Source organism: Penicillium crustosum (genome assembly GCF_028827405.1).
Source record: "Penicillium crustosum strain IBT 35664 chromosome Unknown utg000002l_segment0_segment0, whole genome shotgun sequence".
Lineage (NCBI taxonomy): Eukaryota > Fungi > Ascomycota > Eurotiomycetes > Eurotiales > Aspergillaceae > Penicillium > Penicillium crustosum.
The window spans coordinates 3905812-3928385 of record NW_026623123.1 but is presented as its reverse complement, the minus strand read 5'-3'; the positions used below and the strand labels follow the sequence as shown (position 1 = coordinate 3928385).

At 47.2% G+C, this 22574-nt stretch overlaps 8 protein-coding genes across 8 annotated transcripts; 4 read left to right on the top strand and 4 right to left on the bottom strand.

Moving 5' to 3' along the window:
- Positions 1-31: 31 nt before the first annotated feature.
- N7487_004997 (cobalamin-independent methionine synthase II family protein) lies at positions 32-1337 on the bottom strand (the record flags this gene model as incomplete). The annotated part of the gene is made up of 3 exons (XM_056872744.1): positions 32-603; positions 654-1070; positions 1118-1337. 3 exons carry the CDS (start codon positions 1335-1337, stop codon positions 32-34), a joined length of 1209 nt encoding a protein of 402 aa, XP_056730464.1.
- Positions 1338-2238: 901 nt separating this feature from the next.
- Positions 2239-3333, top strand: N7487_004996 (F-box domain protein; the record flags this gene model as incomplete). Its single annotated transcript, XM_056872743.1, has 1 exon — positions 2239-3333. The coding sequence occupies one exon, from the start codon at positions 2239-2241 to the stop codon at positions 3331-3333; it is 1095 nt and encodes a 364-aa protein (XP_056730463.1).
- Positions 3334-3627: 294 nt separating this feature from the next.
- N7487_004995 (uncharacterized protein) lies at positions 3628-4696 on the top strand (the record flags this gene model as incomplete). The annotated part of the gene is made up of 2 exons (XM_056872742.1): positions 3628-3885; positions 3947-4696. The coding sequence occupies 2 exons, from the start codon at positions 3628-3630 to the stop codon at positions 4694-4696; spliced, it is 1008 nt and encodes a 335-aa protein (XP_056730462.1).
- Positions 4697-4995: 299 nt separating this feature from the next.
- Positions 4996-7605, bottom strand: N7487_004994 (putative PHD transcription factor; the record flags this gene model as incomplete). The annotated part of the gene is made up of 3 exons (XM_056872741.1): positions 4996-5960; positions 6016-6911; positions 6986-7605. The coding sequence occupies 3 exons, from the start codon at positions 7603-7605 to the stop codon at positions 4996-4998; spliced, it is 2481 nt and encodes an 826-aa protein (XP_056730461.1).
- Positions 7606-7752: 147 nt separating this feature from the next.
- On the bottom strand, positions 7753-8102 carry N7487_004993 (uncharacterized protein; the record flags this gene model as incomplete). Its single annotated transcript, XM_056872740.1, has 2 exons — positions 7753-8003; positions 8045-8102. 2 exons carry the CDS (start codon positions 8100-8102, stop codon positions 7753-7755), a joined length of 309 nt encoding a protein of 102 aa, XP_056730460.1.
- Positions 8103-9687: 1585 nt separating this feature from the next.
- On the top strand, positions 9688-10209 carry N7487_004992 (PaaI family thioesterase; the record flags this gene model as incomplete). The annotated part of the gene is made up of 1 exon (XM_056872739.1): positions 9688-10209. The coding sequence occupies one exon, from the start codon at positions 9688-9690 to the stop codon at positions 10207-10209; it is 522 nt and encodes a 173-aa protein (XP_056730459.1).
- Positions 10210-10871: 662 nt separating this feature from the next.
- N7487_004991 (Zn(II)2Cys6 transcription factor domain-containing protein) lies at positions 10872-11881 on the bottom strand (the record flags this gene model as incomplete). Its single annotated transcript, XM_056872738.1, has 3 exons — positions 10872-11538; positions 11615-11712; positions 11777-11881. The coding sequence occupies 3 exons, from the start codon at positions 11879-11881 to the stop codon at positions 10872-10874; spliced, it is 870 nt and encodes a 289-aa protein (XP_056730458.1).
- A 2129-nt stretch (positions 11882-14010) lies between these two features.
- On the top strand, positions 14011-18377 carry N7487_004990 (uncharacterized protein; the record flags this gene model as incomplete). Its single annotated transcript, XM_056872737.1, has 2 exons — positions 14011-15750; positions 15858-18377. 2 exons carry the CDS (start codon positions 14011-14013, stop codon positions 18375-18377), a joined length of 4260 nt encoding a protein of 1419 aa, XP_056730457.1.
- Between the last annotated feature and the right edge of the window lie 4197 nt (positions 18378-22574).

Below are 22574 nucleotides of genomic sequence, written 5' to 3'. Positions count from 1 at the left end.
GGGATTTTATTGTTTGGCTTAAACACCAGGTTTAAGCCTGATTGGGCCAGATATCGTTGGCAATATCACGGACCAGCTGCAATTTGTTGATCATGCCGTCCCAGTCGATAGCATTACCCTCACGATGAGAAGCAAAGCCACACTGTGGGCTAACACCGACCTGGTTAAGCGCAGCATCGAGGGAGATGTTGTTACCCTCAGCAATAAACTTAGCAGCATCAATGACCCGCTTCTTCATCTCCTCCTTATCCTCAAGCTTGGCGAACTTGCTAGTCACAACACCCAAAATCACGTTCTTGTGGGTGGGCAGGAACTTGAGAGGTTCGAAACCACCGGCGCGGGGGGTGTCGTACTCGAGGTAGTAGGTGTGGACGTTCAGCTCCTGGAAGAGCTTAATAGCAATACGGTCGTAGCCACCCTCGGAGAAGTGCCGACTTCCGACAAAGTTACCGCGGCATAGGTGAACACCGACGTGCATATCGGCGGGCAGGTTAACGAAGCAGTCGTTGTACTGTTTGATATACTTCTCGAACATGGTATCGGCGGAGTATACATTCAGAGGGTCCTCCTTGAAGCCAGTGAGGAACTTATCAGAGCAGAAGTCTGAGTGAAAGGTTAGTTCAGTCGATATTGGCTGCATGGGTACATCTTACAAGCCAGGTTGGGGTCGTCGAATTGGACGTTACGGCAGCCGGCGTCATACAGGATCTGAAGCTCGGCCTGGTAGGCCTTGGCAATGTCGCCGAAATAATCCTCGTCATTGGTGTACACAGACTTGGGGTAAGCCTTGCCCTCACGGTAGCGCAGGTGGTACCAGTTAGGCGCGGCAAGAGTAATCTTCAGGTTTCCGACCTCGTTGGCAGGCACTTGGCTGGCGAGGTACTTGAACTGGTCGACGTAGGTGCTACCAACGTGCTTGATCTTGCCGGTACAGATGACGCTCTCACCGGGCTTGTGACCGGCCTCCAAAAATGCGGCGATATCGGGGGCATAGGGACGGAAGTCATCCACGTCGACATTGTTGACCTCCTCGAAGCCGTCTAGACCGGGGAAGAAAGTACCCCAGAACACTATATCTGTCAACACGACTCGTCCAATAGCTATACGGATCTCTTACTGTGACGACGATACTCGCCGTCGGACAGAGCGGCATAGCCAAGCTTTTGCTGTGTCCCAACGATGGCATTGATCTCCTTGTCCTCAGAAGCGGTCAATTGCGACTCGGGGATCTTGCCAGCCTCGAAAGCGAGCTTGGTTTCCAAAAGCTGATCTGGGCGCAAGAGAGAGCCCAAGTGCTCGGCGCGGAAAGGAGGACGCTGATGAAGTTGAGGAGCCATTGTGAATAGATTAACTGCGAGAGACGATGAGCGTTGTTTCTATAAAGATGCGATAATATCGTACCTTAGCAATCTACTAGGACAAGTCAATGTGAGAAGAAAGGAAGGAAGTTTGGGAAACGGATGAATCGAAAGAGGGGCATGGCATTGTCATTGCCATCTCATCCGAGGCGCCCTCCAGGGCTACAACGAATCCAGCCGTGATAGGCATTGCCCCACAGCAAAACGCTGAGGCTCTCCACATTTTCGGTTGATTTAGCTGACTCGGCCTGCGGGTTTCCTTTGGTTTGGAGTTGCCGTCCATCATGATCTGGTCTCCTTGTCTTGGTCAGTTAGCTGATAGCAGTCGTCCATATAACAGGACATATTGAAGACCCTATACAAATGTAAGTTGGTATGATTTAACAATGCGGGGGATCCTCGGCAATTGAACAGTAAAATAACCAGTTCCCCGTTATTCCACTCCGTACGAAGTACTCCGTAATATCGTTGTGTCTTCTCGGGCATGTCTCAAATCTAATAGAGTGCACGGACCATCAGGTTTCCCGCTTCTATACATTTTCTGAGGTCTCCCTGGTTAATTGTATTTATTTGTCCTATCCTCCAATCCATTTTTCTCGTCTTCTCTTCCAACGGGGCTCACAACTATATCCATTCTCATTCTGTAAAAACCATTGAAGCTCTATCCGCTGAGTCACTGATTACAAAGAGTTCAGTGGAGCCAGCCCATCGATTGGAGTGGGGAAGCCCGGCACTTCACTTTCATTCCCTCAGCCGACGACTACTCCCATCCGGTCTACTAGTGCACTCTAGGTACTCCGTATACTGTCAGACTGGGCAGTTCTGGATATCCAATTGTTATAGTAATGTGGGGCGAGGCTCTCGACATGAGCAATTTGCCATGTCTGTGTCAGCCTCTCAGTCTCCTTTGGAACGTCTCCCCAATGAGCTCCTAGACCAGATTATCACCTACTTGACCACAGAGCCACCGTCATTTGGAAAACTACATAAGACACCCAGTCTGGAACTTACACAATCTCCAACAAAGGACCTCAAACATCTTGAACTATGCTCACGGCGCCTATTTCAACTTGTGCGACCTCAACTGTTCACTCATGTCCGACTTAACCTCCATGATGAACCCGATTTCCACTCTTTTATGGTCAAGTCAGGTCTCAGTCAATATGTGATATCTCTCGTCGCAATCGTCGATGAAACCCCAGATCGTCAGGTCAACCCGCTATGGTGGCGCCGAGTCCTCCATTATCTAGACCCCCGCCGTGTTCTAGTAATCGGGCCGCCGGTCTTCCTTGGCAACACTTTAGATAGCCCGATCAACGATGGACATCACTGGGCATTTGATATGCCCCTGCAGATCTTGCTTTTGGAACGAGAGTGCAAACCTCGTGATCCATCCCAACTGCCTAACCTGGAGAATTGTACTAGTCTTCTAGCATCACGACCGTGGACATCGATGACTTTTAATGAGTCATCTTCTCTGAAAGCATACAACCACTACGAGTACTTTCTTTCCTGCGTCCCATCGGTTCTTGTAGAATGGGGAACACGTGGGATACCCGGCACAGTCCGTGAGCTTGAACGACCAATCAGCTTGCCAGCTCTCTTGCGCGGCTTCACATACTTTTCCTACACAGCTGTGTTTCCATTTTACAATCACTCGCAAATTGTAATGGATGCTGTCGTGAGGATGCATCGTCTGCAGCGCCTTGATGTACAGTTGGCACCCCCTCAAGATAATCATATTACCGAGCTTGAACAACGAGGGTCTATGGATCCTAATGACCCGTGGATGGAACTTACAACCTCGTACTCTCTGATTGGGTATACTGTGAATCTTCTACCCTGTTTGCAAGAGTTCAGGTGTGGCGACCTGCATGTGGAGGCCATGCGGCAGGATCTGCTAGCCGTTTTGGACGATGCCATCGGAGACAAGGGCTGGGTGCATGATGGGCGTGGAGTGTGGAGGCGAGCTTGACCATTTTTCTACAAAATGTATCTTTAGCATGTTCCAAATTCTCTATCTACTTTCACCATAATACATGCAATTATTTCTTCATGACCAAGAGCAATATGCAAACAGTATTTTAGATTGAACGTTCAAGTATGTTGTAGAGTCGATCAGAGGGAAGCGCGTGAGTGAGGCTAGACCAAATCGGGGGATATCCACTTTCGCTTTTGTCTCCACCATCAACCACTCGCTCTTCGCCCTTCTACTTACATTCTGATATCAGATCCATAGGAACTTGCAAAGCTTTGTATACACGGAGCCATGGCAAGCGCACCAAATATTTACTCGGCAGAACCTGCGCTTCCGGTCCTTGCCGATTCCCTACTCCGACGGTCAGAGTCAACAGAGAATGCAGCTCCTCCTACAAATGAGACAACTGCAAAAAATGACTGGAATCTAAAAGATTATTGGAAACAGGGTATCCAGTCCTCCAAAGAAGCGGTTTTCCGGTGTGGGGTTGTCCTTGGCTTCTCAAGGATGCGAATGAGAAGCAATGAAAGCTACGAGTATATCGGACAGGTATGACTGACTCAATATTTACCACTGGCTATACATTGCCAAGAGACTAATACTACTATAGATTCCTCGATATATTCTCACAAACCAACTGCGGAGTGTCCATCCATCATCCGAACCGAGCGCATTCATTATCCACCCACGAAGTTTCGAGGCTTTTGCCCCAAGGACTCTACTCAATGAGCTGCAGTCTCCTTCCCATGATCAACCAGGTCTATCAAGGGATGATGCAATCCGTAGACTTGACTGTGTGCAGTTACTTCCCGTACACAACTTCACCAATGCCGCACAGGCCATCGGTAAGGTCTCGGAAGTGCTGGACGAGATCCAAGAAAAGCGTGAGCAACAGAGAAAAACGACCGAGGCAAGCCCCTCCACTGAAAATCCCATTATTCTCATCGTTGCGGGCCTTGATACCCTAACGGAAGGAGTAATTCGAGCCTCCAACCCGGCTCGAGGTGCAGCCGTTCTGACAGCTACACTCCGCACCTTGACGCATTTGTCCCGTGTGCACGCCTCTCATCTCTCGATAATTCTTGTCAATACTAACGGACTCGGGACCATGAATCCAGAGTGGGATAAAAAACAACCCCATGGGGATAGTGCTACGAGGCAGCCCCTAGAAGATGGCATCCACTCCATCTTCCATTCGGATATCCCCTCCCTATTCCCAACCTTGCTCATGAAGACATTAGACCAAGGCATCGATACCCATCTGTTGCTTTCTGATTTGAGAGGAGCTCAGATAGTCGAAGTGATCAAAGATCGAGTTGGTACAAGTCTAGGCAAATGGGGAATATGGAACGAGCAATGAATGATACGATACCATTTGCCATGATGTCGCTGTCAGAAAAGGATGACCTTGATCGATCTCGATGCAATTGTCCATACTCTTACAAAGAAAAATATTATCAATGACAGATCTGCCCCTCGCGAAGCGCCGCTTTGTATGCAATTGGCCCAAAAACCCGGCCACTACCATCCTGCTATATTAAAATCTGCAAAATACCAACTCCAGTCCATGAGCCTTTTGTTTTGCCTCTCCACAATCAAGGGGGTATCAAGCTTTTATTTGTGGAAACCGACTGGCCATGGAAGAAATCCATTCGACATTCAAGCCTGAGTATCCTTCTCGGCCCATCGTCTCATCACACCCCGCTCCACCACAGACCGAGCTTCCTCCTCACACTTGGCGAGGTCCTGCTCTGCCGTTTCCTCCTCGAAGAGAATATCCTGCTGCTGCACTTTGACCCACTGCTTGTGTCTCTCACACCGCTTCTTAGTGCAAACGCCACGCGTCCAGAATGTGATATCGTCTTCGCCGTCGCCATTCATCGCTGTGTCCCCGTCTGCGTCGGTACCAGCCGAGGAACTCACAGCTAAAGCTTCAGCCGTTCCCTCTGCGAGGGCTTTCTTTCCAACGTCGGAGAGTCGCCATTCATCGAATTCTTCGTCGGACCACGAGAGCCGCGAGTCGAAGCCACAGATATCTTTCCATCCGCCCTTCGGCTCGTGTTGCTTCAGTTTCTCAACTATGCCCTTGGCACGTGGCTTGAGAAGCGAGACGAACGTCGTGCGTGCCGCAAGCATTTCTTTGCGATGAAGCAGCTCATCGCGCTGCGCGCGCAGCTTTTCGATCTTCGCAATCTCATCGGGCGAGTATTCCAGGCCGTTTTCGTGGACGTCAACTCCCAACCACCTGCCGCTCTGCGGCTTTGATTCGGCCTTAATCCCAGGTGCATCGATTTCTTTCTGGTCTACCCGTGGTGGCGGGGAGATGATGCGATCGCCGAGCTTTCGGAATTCTTGTGTAGATGCTACCCCCATGATGGCAGCTTTCAGGTCCCCAGCTGTAAGAATGCCACCCATGGTACCCAGGTCTTCAAAGAGGCCGTTCGCCTGACCGGCACGTTGTTTAAGCTGCTGAGTCTGTTGGCGCATGAATTCCCGGCCGTGGTCATCGCAGCAGTATTTGCTTTGGGGCTTCGTCTTGGCTCGCGCGGGTTTCCGGCACTCGACTAAGCGACACATCGGTTTCCATGTCGTGCATCCCTTTCCTTCACTTGCACATTTCGGGCCTGGTGTTTAAAGTTAGTTTTAAATCGAATAGAGCCGTCACTCGTGGGGACTTACAGATATACCGCTCGATCAGGTCCGCATCTCGAGGATCGATATTGACGCATTTCCCATGGTACCAGTCATCACAGTCACCGTCACACCCGATCATCCACGTGTGGTTATCAGGTCGGCGGCAGATACAGAAGATCGCGTTTTCATCAAAGCTATCGGAGTCGTCATCTTCCTGAGCAGCAGCTGGTTTGGGCCCTTTCTTCTTTTTCTTCTGTGGTTTTTTCTTCTCCTCGGGAGGCGGCGACCCGGCTATCGAGACGGAATTTTGCTTCTTGGCGGGTGTCTTGCTCGAGCGGGAAACTGGTGTGTTGGAACGCCGCCCATCAAGGCTGTCTGCGTCCGGGTCATTCCCCTTACGCTTCTTAGTGGCAGGTTTCTTTGCAGTTCCCTTCTTGCTAGTGTTTGTTGTGGGCTTTTTGTTTGCTGGTTTGACGGAATTTGCTGGGGAGGACCGGTCGGACGATGAAGCTCTTGATGTCAGCCCGTGCTTCAGATTCGCCACTGTTTTGGACGTAGCGTAGTCAACCGCGCCATCGAGGCCTAGTGAATTTGTGTCCAAGTCATCACTAGCTGGGAATTTGTCGAGGGTAGAGCTTGTTGGTTCAGTTTTGACTGACGGCAAGGGTGTATCTTGGTTTGCGACCAGTGGAATACCCTTACTGGGGTCGTAGACACCATCGTAGAGGTCGGTCCACGTCACACTCTTCTCGGAACTTGCCACCCCATTTTGAGACGCTGGTCCAAGATCCCTGAAGAGTCGGTGGACCTTCTTAGCTCTGACAGTGCCAAAATATCCGCATTGCCGCCAGCCAGTAATCCCCACCACCCGGTTATCCTGAACAATGATATTGCTCGGGATGAAGTTGTTGTGTGTTAAGGATAGTTCCTCCTCCTTGCTTCTTTCTGTGAATAGAATATCTCGTTCGCGGGTCTCGATGGAGGGCGGGATTTTGGAGTTGAGTTCGCGGCATACATAGGACGGTTCGTCTTGGGGGAATCGATTGTTCCGAGTAGTTCGAGGATCTGACGACACTGATTCTTGAAAATCTCAATCTGCCCCACGTCAAGATACCTCCACGCAACTTCCAACGAGACACCCGCAATGCGGGACTCGATTGTCACATTCCTCCCCTCAATCACCCCGCAAAAATATAACACGGGCACTGCAACCCCAATCTCTCTGAGCGAGTCCTCTGCCTTCTGCGCTGCTGACAGTTCATTCGCGTTCGCAGACGAGTAATTCTCAGCCGCCGCTCCGTCGGCCGGTTCGCGGTCAACCCAAATAATTATACTCCCAGCCGCGAATGCCTCCCTCGGCCCTGAGGTATTGAGTGAGTGTTCTGGGGTACAGTATTGCTGTGCAACCTTCTCCCAGAACGAGTTCACGGCCGGGTCAGACCGATACCAGTTCATGAAGCGAGGGGTGAAATCGTCGGCGCGGGGTGCGTAGCGGCCATACTGCGCGCTCTGGGAAAGAAACGGGTCATCGCTAGAGATTTGATCGGGGTTTGTTTCGTAGGGGTTGGTTGTGGACTTTGTGGCCGCGGAGCCGTTCACGTGGTTTGCGCCGGCGGCCGCCTCCATCTCCGCCATGGCTGTCACGAGTGGAGTGGAGGGGTGTATTGCGCGCGGGTTCGAGAAAATAGCTCCAGGCTAATTCCCGTTCGTATTTGTGAGAAATGTAGCTTGTGTGGACTCTTATGAAGTTCAAATATGCGAGCGAAGATCGCGCGGGCAAAACTAAACCGATATAAGTTCCACCGAGACTGCCGGAGACATCATGTGGCTTGCATCGAGGGTGTAGAGTCTTGTAGCTGACTTTTCGGAATTTCTTGAGTTTGCGCGATCCCACTTCTGCAATTGGGAGAGTACTCTCGGTGGTCTCGTGTTGACTGTTGAATTCTCAGGTGGAAGGGTTGGCGCGATCCCACTGCCGATCGAAGAGATGGGAGTCTGGTCCAATGTCTTCGCTGAGGGTGTTTGGTTGGTGGCTATGAGAAGGAAACAATCCAAAATCCTCCCTTGAACATACGGATTATTTGATTCCAGCTTGATTCAATGTCCAGTGCCTTGAGCTCTGGATTGAACATCGTCGGAGTTGCGGGCTGAGCGCGAAGGCGGTGAGAAGATCCCGGACACGCGACAGCGACTTCCTTGGCTTCACTCTACTTCACTTCTCTCACTTCACTTCTACTCCTCCACGGATATTTCTCAGAGAGACGAATCAGATATTTTGACGCTTTATTCTCATCAACTTATTCAGTCAGAGATATCTACACCCCAAAAAAGACATCTTAGTGTCACCCCGGCATTTCTCTTACTGATACAGAGAAGAGTTCGAGATCACACAGCGTTCACACTCTTCATCTCGGACTAGGAACGCGCAATACTGACATCAGTGCTATAATTTCTTGATTTAGTCTCGGTCCCAAATGCTCGAGGGCCATTGGAACATCAATAACTTAAACCATACCTATATCCATTACTCAAGCCTTCCATTGTGCCCTTAGGTATGGCACATTTATCCATGAGATGCTTACGTGTTTAATATGTGACATTTATGTGCCTGGGTTTTTACTTCTATTCCATCCGCTCTACAGTGCTTACAGATAAAAAGATAACCATACATTTGGCTAGGTAGCTCCTGCGTGGTTGGGCATGATCACCTTCTCTCATATTATCCTGTACCACCACCGCCCATAGTCATGGATTTCAGGTAAATCTCAATCCCCTTCAACTTCTTCCGGAGTGAAGACACAATGGTTGCTGTCAAGGCACAGAAAACGTTGCTGGAGGTTTGAGCGACCCATGGTGCACGATGTGGTCTGATCAACAAAAGTGTATTGTCCATTTTTCATATGCGCCAAATTCTTTTTGAAATAAAACTCGTAGCTGGACTTATCTGGACTTTGAAGGAGTATAGCAAGTCAGTAAGTCAGTAATTAAGGGATTTACATTAGCGTTTAGCTGCAGGGATCCAAGCAATGAATTGAAGCGTGAGCGGGATGGCAATATCCTTTCACTGTGGCACCGTATATGTTCACGAATATGTACCAGATAACGTATTTCACCAGTGAATGGGCCACCAAAACACCATAGTAAATGCGATATATTATAACTTGATACCTGGACAACCATGTTCTATAGGGACTTTGCCTTATAGTATAGTACTTTGTAGGTGATATCTAGTATAATTAGGGAGTTTGGGGAAAGTTCATACGTTTGTGGCGGCGATGTATATATTTCTAGATTTTTAGAATGTAATTTTCGGTAATTTTCGAAATGACAGTATGATAGTATTCTACTCTCTTGAAATTGATATATAGTGCCAATAATTCTTATCAATAGCTATCGACAAATGGGGAGATAGAATAAAGATATAGTTGTTGAGATATAAATGTACAATATATCGCATTCACTAGTGAGATACGTTACCTAGGCGGTGCAGTGACTTGTTCCATTCGCTCCAAGGTTTCATTGTGCAGCGCCCGCGTTATCCAACCTTGGAACCTCGGATGCATTTCCGAGGAAGAGCGGTTATAAAAATCTTGCCTCGGTTATGCCAATATCACAAAATGCAGCTTGCTCGCAGCATCACCTGATAATTAACCAGGAACGACATTATATAAGTAGTCCTCCTTACAAGCATGTAAGCGGTGAGCAGTTTGCATCAACATGAATCCTCCCATTGTTGAAATTATCAAAACTATTCCTTCTTTTGCCGAGCTCCTAAATCGAGACGACCTACTCTCTGATGACCGCAATGTAACAAACGCATTTTTCAAGGAAACGGTGCACCAGAACAACGGTGTAACGGATTACCTATTCCGTTACCGAAGACCCTCCACCAACGAAGGCACGGATTCCAAAGCGTACCTCATACTACAATTGGATAAAGGGGTTACCGGTCAAGCACACATAGCACATGGAGGATTCCTCGCGACTGTGATGGACGAGGTGACTGGTGGTCTGGTTGGCGCCACAGGAATCGATAATGGCCATGGGATGTTCACCTTGTCTATGAAGCTGGAATATCTCAAGCCCGTATACGCTCCCGGTACGATCATGGCAGTGGCAGGCATTGTCAAGAGGGAAGGCCGAAAGGTCTTTTTGGATGCTTACATCAAAGATAACTGTGGCGATATCTGCACAAAGGCGGAGGTTCTGTTTATCACAAAAAGACCTCACAAGTCTTAGGTTTCACTTGAAAGGCCGTTTCTAGAAAGCCACACCCGCTTGGTACTTAGACAATATTGGCATTGTGATTGGAAAAAGCGAGACTCAAGCTCGGGATTTTTGAAAATTAATGACAAAGTGTCGCATGTCTGTATAGATATATACATTAATCATTTTTTGAACATATAAGCTATGTCATACTAATTCTTATAGTAGGAGATCATAGTATATTTAAAATCAAGCTGAATTATAATCGCGTTTAGTAGAGTGTTTTGGGGTCACCCGGTCATGCGAGAAATATGTTAGTTAACTACTGTGTTTTTTTTCCACCTGCTTTAGTTCTACCCTTAGAATTCTGTGATACTTTTACACGGTATGAGAAGAGTAATGGTATAGGACAATGCGGTTGGCAAAGCAAATTTCATGACCTCCAGAGACTCGTGGGTGCCTGCTCAGTCTTGAGTCTGGAGATCGAACACATGTTCTACCCAGTATAGAATGATGCCCGTGTCGCAATCATGGGTCACACAAGACAGACAATGAATGCTAGAGACCCCTTCGTGAACACTGAAACTTTGCAGCTTGAGATCTTGCACACCTAGCAGTATTTTGACGACCGATAGAATCAATGATCTAGTGGTTTCGTACTGTAACTAGTTCAAAGAAGAATGTGAATTATTTCTTTACATCAAGCTGATCTCTGCAGGGTTGGGGTCGAATAACTGATCGAAGTAGTCACAATAACCGAACGGTACGGAGTTGATCGGCAGAGGGCGATTAAACATCGGCGATAGGAGGGTAGTGTCAATGTTGAAATTCGGATAGCTGGCCGTTGTGATCGTATTCGTTGAATCAAAGAGATTGTAAACATTTATACCTTGGAACTGCTGCAGACCACCTTGCAGCGTTAATGGCCTGACAACACCCTGCATGGACAAGGCAGATGAGGAGTGTGGGTTTGGCGGTAGGGAGCTAGTGGGCTCAGCCTTGATAAGCGCGGTGCAGGATGGTGGGCTGTAAGTTGACGGGATTAGAGGCAGACAAAACTGCTTAGGGGATGAGAAGGTCTCTGGGAAAATGCATGGCACAGAGATTGGAGAGTGCGTAATCTCGGAGATACTCTCGGAAGACTTCTTGCGCTGCACAGGCTTGAGGTTCTCCTCGCAGTACTTGACCTGGCTGTGATCTAGTGTACCGAGCCGGACCAGAATATCGTGGGTAAGAGGGTGGCCGTTGGGCTCGGGCTTCAGGCAGGTGCCTGGCCAGCCATTGCCATCGATTATTCGTTGGTAGAGCTCCTGAAGGGCATTGACCAGCCAGCGTTGTTGCTGCTCAAGCATCTCAATATACCTAGACCGGGTGAGTACAGGCAGTCAGCCTGAGAATGGTCTTTGTGTTATTATGGGTATTCCAATGCCTTGCTCACCCCTTGGGGTACATTTTATCAATGGCCCTTTTCCGTTTCCCAAAAATGCAAACGAAATTATTGGCTCGACAGCGTGAACATGGGCTGGTTCCGTCACACTGGTCCGGTCAGTCCTCTGCGATGGCAACGTGTCTCCTACTCTTTTTCCGTTGGCGCACACACCTTCGACTTCTTGAGACGACATCTATCGCAGGCTTTGCACACACGCTTGTGCACGTGATCTGAATGAACGTGGTCGAAAGTCGGCGTTAATCGACGGGCAGCCATCTTGTGTATTTGCAACTGATGGCGAGGGAGGATGATCGAGGAAGAAGCAACAACCACCAGGGAGGGAATAGCCTCTACAGGACTTTACAGGGCCAGTCTCTGTCTCTATGAGGGGATGGAAGGTTCTGTGTAGCAATTTTAAATTCCCTATACATCTAGTTGGATCGGATTGAAGCAGAACTGTGTATAGGCCCGGTTTCACTCGATAATCAGGGAGTCCAGAATTTCCTCCCCCTTTCATTCATATTTCCCGTCTCATTGGTCTATCCACGCATTGGAGTCTCGGAGTCTCGGCATTTCGACTTTCTCAGTTGTTCGCAATGAGAATACCTGGTTTCGTTTTATGAAACCTCTTCCTTCATAATCGCCTTAGCGGCCTGCATAAAAAAAAAGCAATTAGATGGGGACGGGACATTACCCGGCAAGCCCCACAGACTTGCGCAAGCAGAGTCCCCGGGAGTAAATGGATATTTTGGACATTATGAAATTTTATCTTCTGTTTGAGGAAAAGAACGTTTATCGAAGTATTCATATTGCATATTTATCTTAGACGTGAATCTAGACAGACTCGCAAACTAGCGGGCAGACGAGAACCGTTTATGCGTGACCCCTCATATTTTGTGAATGTGCATAATTTTACCAATCACTACATAATATCTTGATAGGAATTGACATTCTTGGTTTTTTTTATGTATTTCAAACTTGGTCATAAATACACCAAATTTGTTACGAAAGTAGCTTTATTTATTAGCTTATAGGAAATTGACTGCTCAAATGTAGCAGTATACTGATAAGACTTATTGATCGCGGCCTCTTCTTCTTACTCAGTTGGTCCGCTTCCAGTCTCTGAGATTATGGGGAATAATCTCCATATGCGCTGGAGCATTGTGCTTACCGAGGTTATTCAGAGAAGTCTCCTTCGTCTGCCTTGTTACTAGGTTAGTAGCTGATGAGAACGCTGATTTCAAGGTAACATGCTCCAAACGTATCGAATCTACTGATTTTCTGCCCGGCTCCAGGATTCCGAGAACGGTGACATATCTCTTCTTTTCTACCTATTCTCTCAGACTAGTAAGCCTCCCCTTAGTAGAGATATTAAGCAAGTTAACGTCTTGTAGTTAAAAGTGCGTACTAGTTCCATGTAGACTACTCTAAAGATGGCTTTGATAAAAGATATCGCTAATGGCACGACAATTTATTGAACATACCAGTCTTAATTACGAACCACTTTGCTGTACTGGTAGAACATCCAGCACACATAAATACTGCTAGAGCCTTATATGTGCATGTTTCTATGCATAAGCCGTTCTAGCGGTTGCCTGTAGTGCATTTCTTAACAAAATAGTGTGGGGCAGCCTGATCATGAGGTATTTTCATACTTGTCTCATACATGGATGCTGGCCAAATCAGAATTACTTCTCATCGCAGTCTAGACACCTGCAAACTTTCTCCGTGAGACTCATAATTTTATGCATCGATATAATTTCCTTAAGCATTGCGCGGGATTGTAGCCATTTCCATTCCTTCCAATCGAAATGTGGATCGTGATATTCACAGATAAGCTTTGAATCTTACTTGAAACCATTGAAAACCATTGAAATCGTGTTTAGGAGCAACCTAGTAACCATTGCTGGTCTAGAAAGATATCGGATTTGATTGTAACGGCTGCCACGGCATCTATAGCTTTGAGAGATTCCTAGAAGCCCAGCTATCCGTGACGGACCCACAAACTGATACCCTCAACAAAGAATAATGTAATGAAACTATGCATAGCATATTGTGAAGACGTGATGGATGAAATAACAGAGAAAAATCGATTGTTTGTGATAGTGTTAGGTAGTGAGACCGATTATAAATATGGAAAGATTCGTCCAGAACGGATATCTCGGCCACTTTCAATGCGAGACCTAACTCAAAGCCAAAATTTCGACACTCTTTTCAAACTTTTCTTTTCTTTATTATATCTATCTTAAGTACCCTCTTTTCTTTGCACATCCAACTGTTTCATTTCGTCCTATATTCGCCTCATTCGCCTCATATTTGCGTCGTTCTTTATTTGATTCATTTGCTATCCCATCCCTCCCATTCCTCTCTCTTGTGAATTTCTGGATACGACCACTTCGGAGACCATGGAATCCGTCGAAGAAAGTTCCATTCAGGAGCGTTCCATCGAAGAAGGCAAAACAGCCTATGTCTTCCCAGATGAAAGCCATGAAACGCTGTTGGATGTTCGAAATGGACCGATAGTAGCCCCTCGACCGCGCTCAGACTGGGCTATGGCTCAGAAGGTGGTCGAAATGCAGGAAAGAGATCTTGCTGCAGGCTATGCCAAACGTGAGCTCGGGGTTACCTGGCAGAACTTGAACGTTGAAGTCCTCTCCGCGGAGGCATCGGTCAATGAGAATTTCTTCTCCCAGTTCAACCTCCTCCAACTCGTGCGTGACTTTCGGCAGAAGAAGCGGATGAGAAGCATCCTGCAAGACAGCCATGGTTGCGTGAAACCAGGGGAAATGTTGCTCGTGCTGGGTCGCCCGGGCTCCGGATGTACCACATTATTGAACATCCTTTCAAACCGGAGAGCGGGCTTTCGATCGGTCTCCGGCGATGTGAAATTCGGCACCATGAATCCGGAGGAAGCTACCCAATACAAGGGGCAAATCGTTATGAATAGCGAAGAGGAGATTTTCTTTCCTACTCTGACGGTGGGCCAGACGATGGATTTCGCTACCCGCCTCAAGGCACCTGCTCATGTCCCAGGTAGTGTTTCACCCTCGGACTGGGCCGGTAACTTCAAAAAATTCCTTATGGATTCAATGAAGATATCACACACTGAAGAAACTAAAGTCGGAAACGAATTTGTGCGTGGTGTCTCTGGTGGCGAGCGGAAGCGAGTCTCCATTATCGAGTGCATGGCGACAAGAGGCTCAATCTTCTGCTGGGACAACAGTACTCGTGGCTTAGACGCTTCTACTGCACTCGAATGGGCGAAGGCTATTCGTGCAATGACTGACATTCTGGGCCTTACCACCGTTGTGACGCTATACCAGGCGGGTAACGGTATATTCGATCAATTCGACAAGGTTCTGGTACTGGATGAGGGAAAGGAAATTTTCTATGGACCCGCATCTGCGGCAAAGCCATTCATGGAAGCTCAAGGCTTCGGTTTTACTGACGGTGCTAACGTGGCCGACTATTTGACCGGTGTCACAGTACCAACAGAACGGAAGATACTCCCCGGGTACGAGATCTCATTCCCCAAAAATGCGGAAGAACTCACCAAAATCTATCGGAACTCCGATATCTGCCAAGTTATGATGGCTGAATACGACTATGGATCAAGCTCACTGGCCACGGAGCGGACAAATGCACTCAAAGAGTCGGTGGCATTCGAGAGGAGCACGTCCCTGCCGAAGAGTAGCCCAATGACCTCCGGATTCCTAGACCAGGTGAAAATATGCATTTCCCGACAGTATCAAATCATTTGGGGTGAGATGTCCACATTCGTCATTCGACAGTTCATTTCTCTCGTTATGGCGCTGATTGTGGGATCTTGCTTTTATGATTCTCCGGACACGTCAGCTGGTCTATTTACGAAAGGTGGCGCGATCTTCTTCGCTCATGTATATCAAGTCACCCAGGCAATGGCTGAAGTCACCGGCTCCTTCAAAGGACGGCCTGTAGTGACCAAACACAAATCCTTTGGCTACCATCATCCGGCGGCTTACGCTTTGGCTATCATTACTGCCGAGCTTCCAGTGGTCCTTATCCAATGCACAATCTTCTCGGTAGTGTTGTACTGGATGGTCGGCCTGAAGGCAACGGCTTCTGCATTTTTCACGTTTTGGATCATTATCATTGCTATCACTTTGGTATGTGTAGCCTCGATCATTTGTTTCCCTTTCCAACTCTACCTAACAGATAAAGCATGGATATAGATGCATCTCCTTCAATGATTGCTGACGTTATCACCTGCTAGTGTGTGAATGCTCTTTTCAGAGCCATCGGTGCCGCGAGTAGCAATATCGAGGTGGCTTCTAAGCTTTCTGGCGTGTCGATGAAGTTCCTAGTGATGTATACCGGTTATATGATTCCTAAACCAAACATCCGAAACTGGTTCGTGGAGTTCTACTACGCAAATCCACTCGCCTACGCTTTCCAAGCCGGCCTGACCAACGAATTCCATGACACCACTATGCCTTGCGTCGGCACAAGTCTGGTTCCTTCCGGAAGCGGCTACAATGATCCGAGATACCAGTCCTGTTCGGGTGTAGCTGGGGCTGAAAAAGGCGCTACTTACGTCACTGGTGACAACTATCTCGCTGCTCTCCACTACAAGCACTCTCAGATGTGGCGCAATTTTGGAGTTGTATGGGGATGGTGGGCGTTCGGCGTGGGCCTGGCTATATTGGCTACCTGCATGTGGCGTACCCAAAATGCCGGCAGCAATGTCCTGCTTATCCCGCGTGAGAAGATGTCGCACTTCCAGGGACCAAAGGACGAAGAAACCCCACCGACCCAGGAGAAGCAGCATGGCAACACTCCTATCCCAGGTGATGACAACCACAACGAACCTAATCTGGTACGAAATACGTCGGTTTTTACATGGAAAAACCTCAGCTATACAGTCAAGACTCCTTCGGGAGATCGCGTCCTCCTGAACGATATCTATGGCTGGGTGAAGCCCGGAATGCTTGGTGCTTTGATGGGATCATCTGGAGCTGGTAAAACAACCTTGCTGGATGTCTTAGCGCAGAGAAAAACTGAAGGCACGATCCGCGGCAGCGTTTTGGTTGATGGGCGTGAACTCCCCTTGTCGTTCCAAAGAATGGCAGGTTATTGCGAGCAACTCGATGTTCATGAGCCTTATGCCACCGTGAGAGAAGCGTTGGAATTCTCAGCTCTTTTAAGACAGTCCGAGGTGGTACCCCGGGAGGAGAAACTGGCCTATGTAGACACTATCATCGATCTTCTGGAGCTTCATAATCTTGCAGATACATTGATTGGTACTGTGGGTGAGGGTCTCAGCGTGGAGCAACGAAAGCGCGTTACCATCGGTGTTGAGCTTGTATCGAAGCCGAAAATTCTGATCTTCCTCGATGAGCCTACTTCGGGACTTGATGGTCAATCTGCGTTCAATACAGTTCGATTCCTACGCCGCTTGGCTGACGCGGGCCAGGCAATCCTAGTAACTATTCATCAACCATCTGCTCAATTGTTTTCTCAATTCGACACTCTGCTTCTCCTCGCTCGTGGAGGCAAGATGGTCTATTTTGGTGATATCGGGGACAACGCGTGCACGATCAGGGACTACTTTAGTCGATACGGTGCACCTTGTCCTATCCAAAATAACCCTGCTGAACATATGATTGACGTGGTCACTGGTGGTATTGAGGCTGTGAAGGATAAAGATTGGCACACAGTCTGGCTTGAGTCTCCCGAGAATGCCGCTCGCCTTGAAGAACTTGATCTAATAGTCTCAGAGAGTGCTGCAAAACCCGAAGCAGAATCTGACGACAGAGAATTTGCGACCTCACTTTGGACCCAGATCAAGATTGTGACTGGGCGCATGAGTATTTCCTTGCTGAGGAATACGGACTATGTCAACAACAAACTGGAGTTGCATATCATTTCTGCATTTCTCAATGGATTTTCATTCTGGCACCTTGGGTCCGCGGTGTCCGATCTTCAGTTGAAGCTATTTACTATTTTCAATTTTACCTTCGTCGCGCCGGGTGTTATCAACCAACTCCAACCCCTTTTCATCCAACGTCGTGATATATACGATGCTCGTGAAAAGAAGTCGAGAATGTACTCGTGGAAGGCATTTGTTACGGGTCTGATTGTCTCGGAGTTTCCGTATTTATGTCTCTGTGCTGTGTTATACTTTATTTGCTGGTATTACCAGACCAAATTGCCACATGCCTCTAAGGACGCCGGGGCCACTTTTTTCATCATGTTGACCTACGAGTTCATCTACACCGGAATTGGACAATTCATCGCGGCGTATGCCCCGAATGCTACCTTTGCCGCACTAGTCAATCCTTTGGTTGTGAATTGCTTGGTTCTGTTCTGTGGTGCGCTGGTACCCCAGCCAGAGCTCAACGTCTTCTGGAAGTACTGGATGTACTACTTGAATCCGTTCACCTACGTTCTGGGAGGCATGCTCACGTTTGGCATATGGGACTCTAAGGTCAACTGCAAGCCGAGTGAACTCGCTTACTTCGATTCCGTGAATGGAACGTGTGCGTCCTACCTCAAGGATTATATGGCCACTGCTGCGGGGTCTGCCATCAACCTTCTCAACCCGGATGCAACTTCTCAATGTGAAGTGTGTAAATACTCGCATGGAAGTGACTTCTTGAAGGGTCTCAATATCAAACATCACTATTACGGCTGGCGGAATGCCGGTATCTGCGTGATCTTTGCTATCAGTGGGTATGCCTTGGTCTTTGGTATGATGAAGCTTCGGACCAAGGCCTCCAAGAGAGCCGAGTAAGCGCTGGAAGGTTTCTTTCTTTGGTACCACCCTTTGCTTTAATTCCCTCGGTCTCTTCGGAAGTTGGGAGTATCGTGTATGTGTGGGTGCTTCATCGGAGAAGAAACTCGCCATGTGTTTGGGCCATCTCCAATTTCTTTCTTTGTGCCCAAGTCAAGTGTATGATTGACATGTCAGCATGTCACTGGGTTTTCTTCAATTTGCAATATCATTCCAGTTAGAGATGGGAGCACAACGAGCAAGGCCATGATACATATATATATGACATATAGAAATAGAACTACAATATCAAGGATGATAATCGCTTTATCTTTATCACTGTATCGCAACCAACCTACATAACGGTCTAGATATTCACAATAAGCCGGATGTTCATTCTAGACCGGGTTTCTTCCAGTGACGTGGTTTAGGGACCAGCAATTAAAGATCCTTGGGTGGCAAGATAGTGCCATCAACAACCATGTGGCGAGACGTTTCAAGTAAAAATAGAACCGAACAACTCCCGGGTATAAGGCACAGGATTCAAATGATCAACCGGTACCATGCATATGAGTTTCGCGTGTCCTGAAGAACCAAGCCAATAGTTGGATCGAAACCCATCCACGGGTACATGAAAGAGAGTCTTAGAGGTACAAGAGCTTGCTGAGCTAGGAAGGTGGGGCAAAAGAAGTAAATTATCATCTTTCAGCAGGAGTTGCCGTGTCTGTGATAGCTTTATTGGAGATTGAGAATGTGCTTGTTTGTGGAACGGACCCATGCAAAGCGCACATACCTATGAACTAGGGACTGTAACTAGCTGACACGCTAAGGGGTGCGAACCACTTTCCCTGATGTAAAGTATAGGTACGGAGTACGGAGTAACTACATGCAAAGTGCGCACATGCAGGTATAGCTTAAATTAGAACTCAGGGTAACCTAATCCCTACTTTATAGATGCCCAGCCATATACGGGGCATGTGTTTGAGGTTTACTTACTTTCCTGAGTAGGCTAGACTTCTATTCTTCAGAGACTTCCGTACATAACGGAAAGATTGTAATACAATTAAGTGGAAATTTACGGCCATCAGGGGCCAACCAACACCCAAAAAGGGAGAAACGCCAGGCCGTTGGAAAAAGCCACTTCCAGGGTCCTCCCAGTATCTTTTTGATTAAATTGAGCTTGTTCGACTAACTTTCCTAGCCCAAATGCAATATAAATTTACACCAATAGTGGAATAGACGGGCTACGGCTTCGAATCTCCTTGCAACCCCTCTACCCCAGTCTTTTCCCTTAATACACGGGGCTTTGACCTCCATCTAATACCTTGAAGTGTTCTCCAATATATAGAAAGTATCTAGTATACAGAGGAGTCCCCTTTCTCTGCTTGTACATGGATCTCAAACGCTGGTTTATCCAACAATTAGCTGTTTTAGGCCCCATGCACAGAATACTCGACCGGATATTCCGCCCAATGCTCCGTACGTAGCGGAATAAAGGAAATTGAGGTAACCGACCTACAGATGCCGGCTTGCTATTATGCTTTGGGCGTTATAGCAGCTCCGCTACCGTTTGTAGGATACTCCACAATGGCACGGCGCTCCATCAAGGTGATCATGGCCAAAAAGAGCATGTGCTTCAGTCTTACGGAGTACACAATTACACAATACTACATATACACGTACCTTGTTTCAATTGTACATTTCTATGCAACCAGGTAGATCAAGTTTCAGAGTGATGGGGCTTTCTTTGCTTTATGGTCAGATCAAGGTGCTTTGCATTAAGATTTTCAGTAATCCTTGACGAGTAGTGGGGGAATCATTTTTCTAGACACCTCCAACATCGGAAGTTAATCACGTCCCGCCCTAGGAAATTTACACACATGCTCAAGCCGAGAACATTTGATCGGGAGTAGCCGATAAGAAGATAGGAGAGACGTCGGCTCTACCCGAAGACTTTAGTGCAGTCAATTTACCCACTTTAATTGCAAATGACCCTGTGGATGTCACAATTGTGGGACTTTTAGTGGGAACACTGCACGGCCGATAGATAGAATCCATAGCCGATGTACGAATCTAGACTAGTCTCATAGTACTCCTTACGGATTAATGAAACGTGAATTACTACAGCGATAGGACGAAAGGAATGAAACAAATGAGGTTCAACACTCAAAAAACTGTATTATATTCATATGGTTGTAAAATAGCAAAGAATAAACAATGCCTTTGGCGAGTGTATATAGACTTGATTTATAAGGCTGTGAAAGACCTAGTCATTACGGAGTTTTATCAAAGACTAGAAAAGGCCATTGTATGGAGGTAACTGTCTCCGTATTCAACGTATAGAAGGCCTCAGTCCCCTCACGTTTCTCCCATAATCCACATAGAGCAATTTCTTTTACCACCAATCAGCCAATCGATGAAAAGAAAAGAAAAAACTAAAGAGAAAAAGTAAATAACATCGCCCTTCTCTAGTTACTCCGAACTACCTAACAGAATGACTTCCGATTCTAGACTCCAAGCCAGTGTGTTCATGAATGATAAGGGTCGAATTGCAGATCCGCACGACGACATGCCCAATTATCGCTGGGTTACAGCGCATTTGCCCGAGAGTATGTCGTGTGATGGGCAAAGCGACGAGGAGAGATTATGAACCTTGTACTATGTAAGATACAGATTTGGAATGTCATCATTGGTGACAGTGCCCTGCATAGCTTAGGATTCTATTGCCTTTCATTGCCGGTTAAAGTTGCACCCGGGGAAAGCACCGGCGAAGTTTTGTCTTATGCTGAAACTCTCGCAGAATGGTGGCTCAAGCAAATCCGCCTGGGTAGGGTCTGTCTTGACCAGTACAGTATTTTTGAAGCCACATGGCGTTCCCTAGAGCACACTAACAGCCTAGAGAATGTACCTCAAGGGTGGGGCCAGTCTCGAGAACCCAGCAATGCGTTGTAGATTACCTCTCATGGAAAGGGATTGGCGTATATCCGGCACAGAATACCGAATAATTTCTTTTTCTGAGGAACGGATATCCCGGAGTATAGCGAATATTTGCCGGTGATCGACTAACGAGATACCTAAGAGGGCATGTGGCAAGCGTAAAAGCCACCGTGGGGGCGGAGAATTGGGGATAGTCTCATAGTTTAAATTTCCAAAAGTTCAGTCTGCATGTTGTAATATGATATCTCCAGAGCTTAGGGTTTGAATTTGATAGTCTATCTAGTCCACGGAGTACTCCGTAACCATAACGTTTATACTCCACTGAAGTAGTCGGTTAATAGAAGAGTGTTCCAGATTTATTCACTGTGGAAAGAATCTTGGAGTCTTGGAATATGCTAAGGAAGTTTTAATTGCTATTGCATCATCAAAAATGGCACATCTAGATATCGTCAGTCTCTAGCGCAATTAAGCGACGTGTAATGCAATATAGACGAGATGATCAGCAAATTTATATAATAATAGCTCAGATATATAGCTCACCGTTGAAGTCATGAAACCTCCCGGACTTCCCCCTGCAGAGATCTCCCTTTCAGCCCCCACTAAAAGAGAAAAAAAAAAAAAAATTGGAACTTCTAGTCAGCCGGGTACTCTGTATCCATTGATGTCCATTGATGTGCATGGCCCCTTACAGGATTTCCTACAACAAATAAAAATCAGCTAGGAAAATCAGGCAATGCTTCGATTTGACCGCCAAGACACTAACAGACGGAGCTTTCCCGAGGCCCTAAGAGAAATATTGACACGTGTGGTTCTCTCCACACTTTGTAGTTTTCTTCCAGAGTTCATCACGTAGATACGAAATGCTTCAAGGTATGCAACAGCTGTGATGATGGTTTAAACGAGGGAACTATATGATGATCCTTCTCAATCTGTAACTGACGGGCAACTCACGGCTAATTGACCGTAGGACCGGGTAGAATGCCGGGTGTGCACCCGGGCACACAGAATTGATGATTCGATGTAACGTAGTGGAGACTATTTACTTGCTCTAAAATATGGACTTGATAGATCAAGCCTAACCTAATATGGAGAAACAACATGAGAATTTAGTTTTGTCACGGTCCTTTCAGGGGATGATCTTATCGACCCTGAAGCCCTAAATGGGGTCCTCAATTCTACTACATAGTGTGTTGTGTGTACCGACGCGTTTGGCCCCCAAACTATCCAGAAGTGCATTGTTCATACGCAGCTATTCGTCCCCTGACTCGCTGCGCTGTTGAT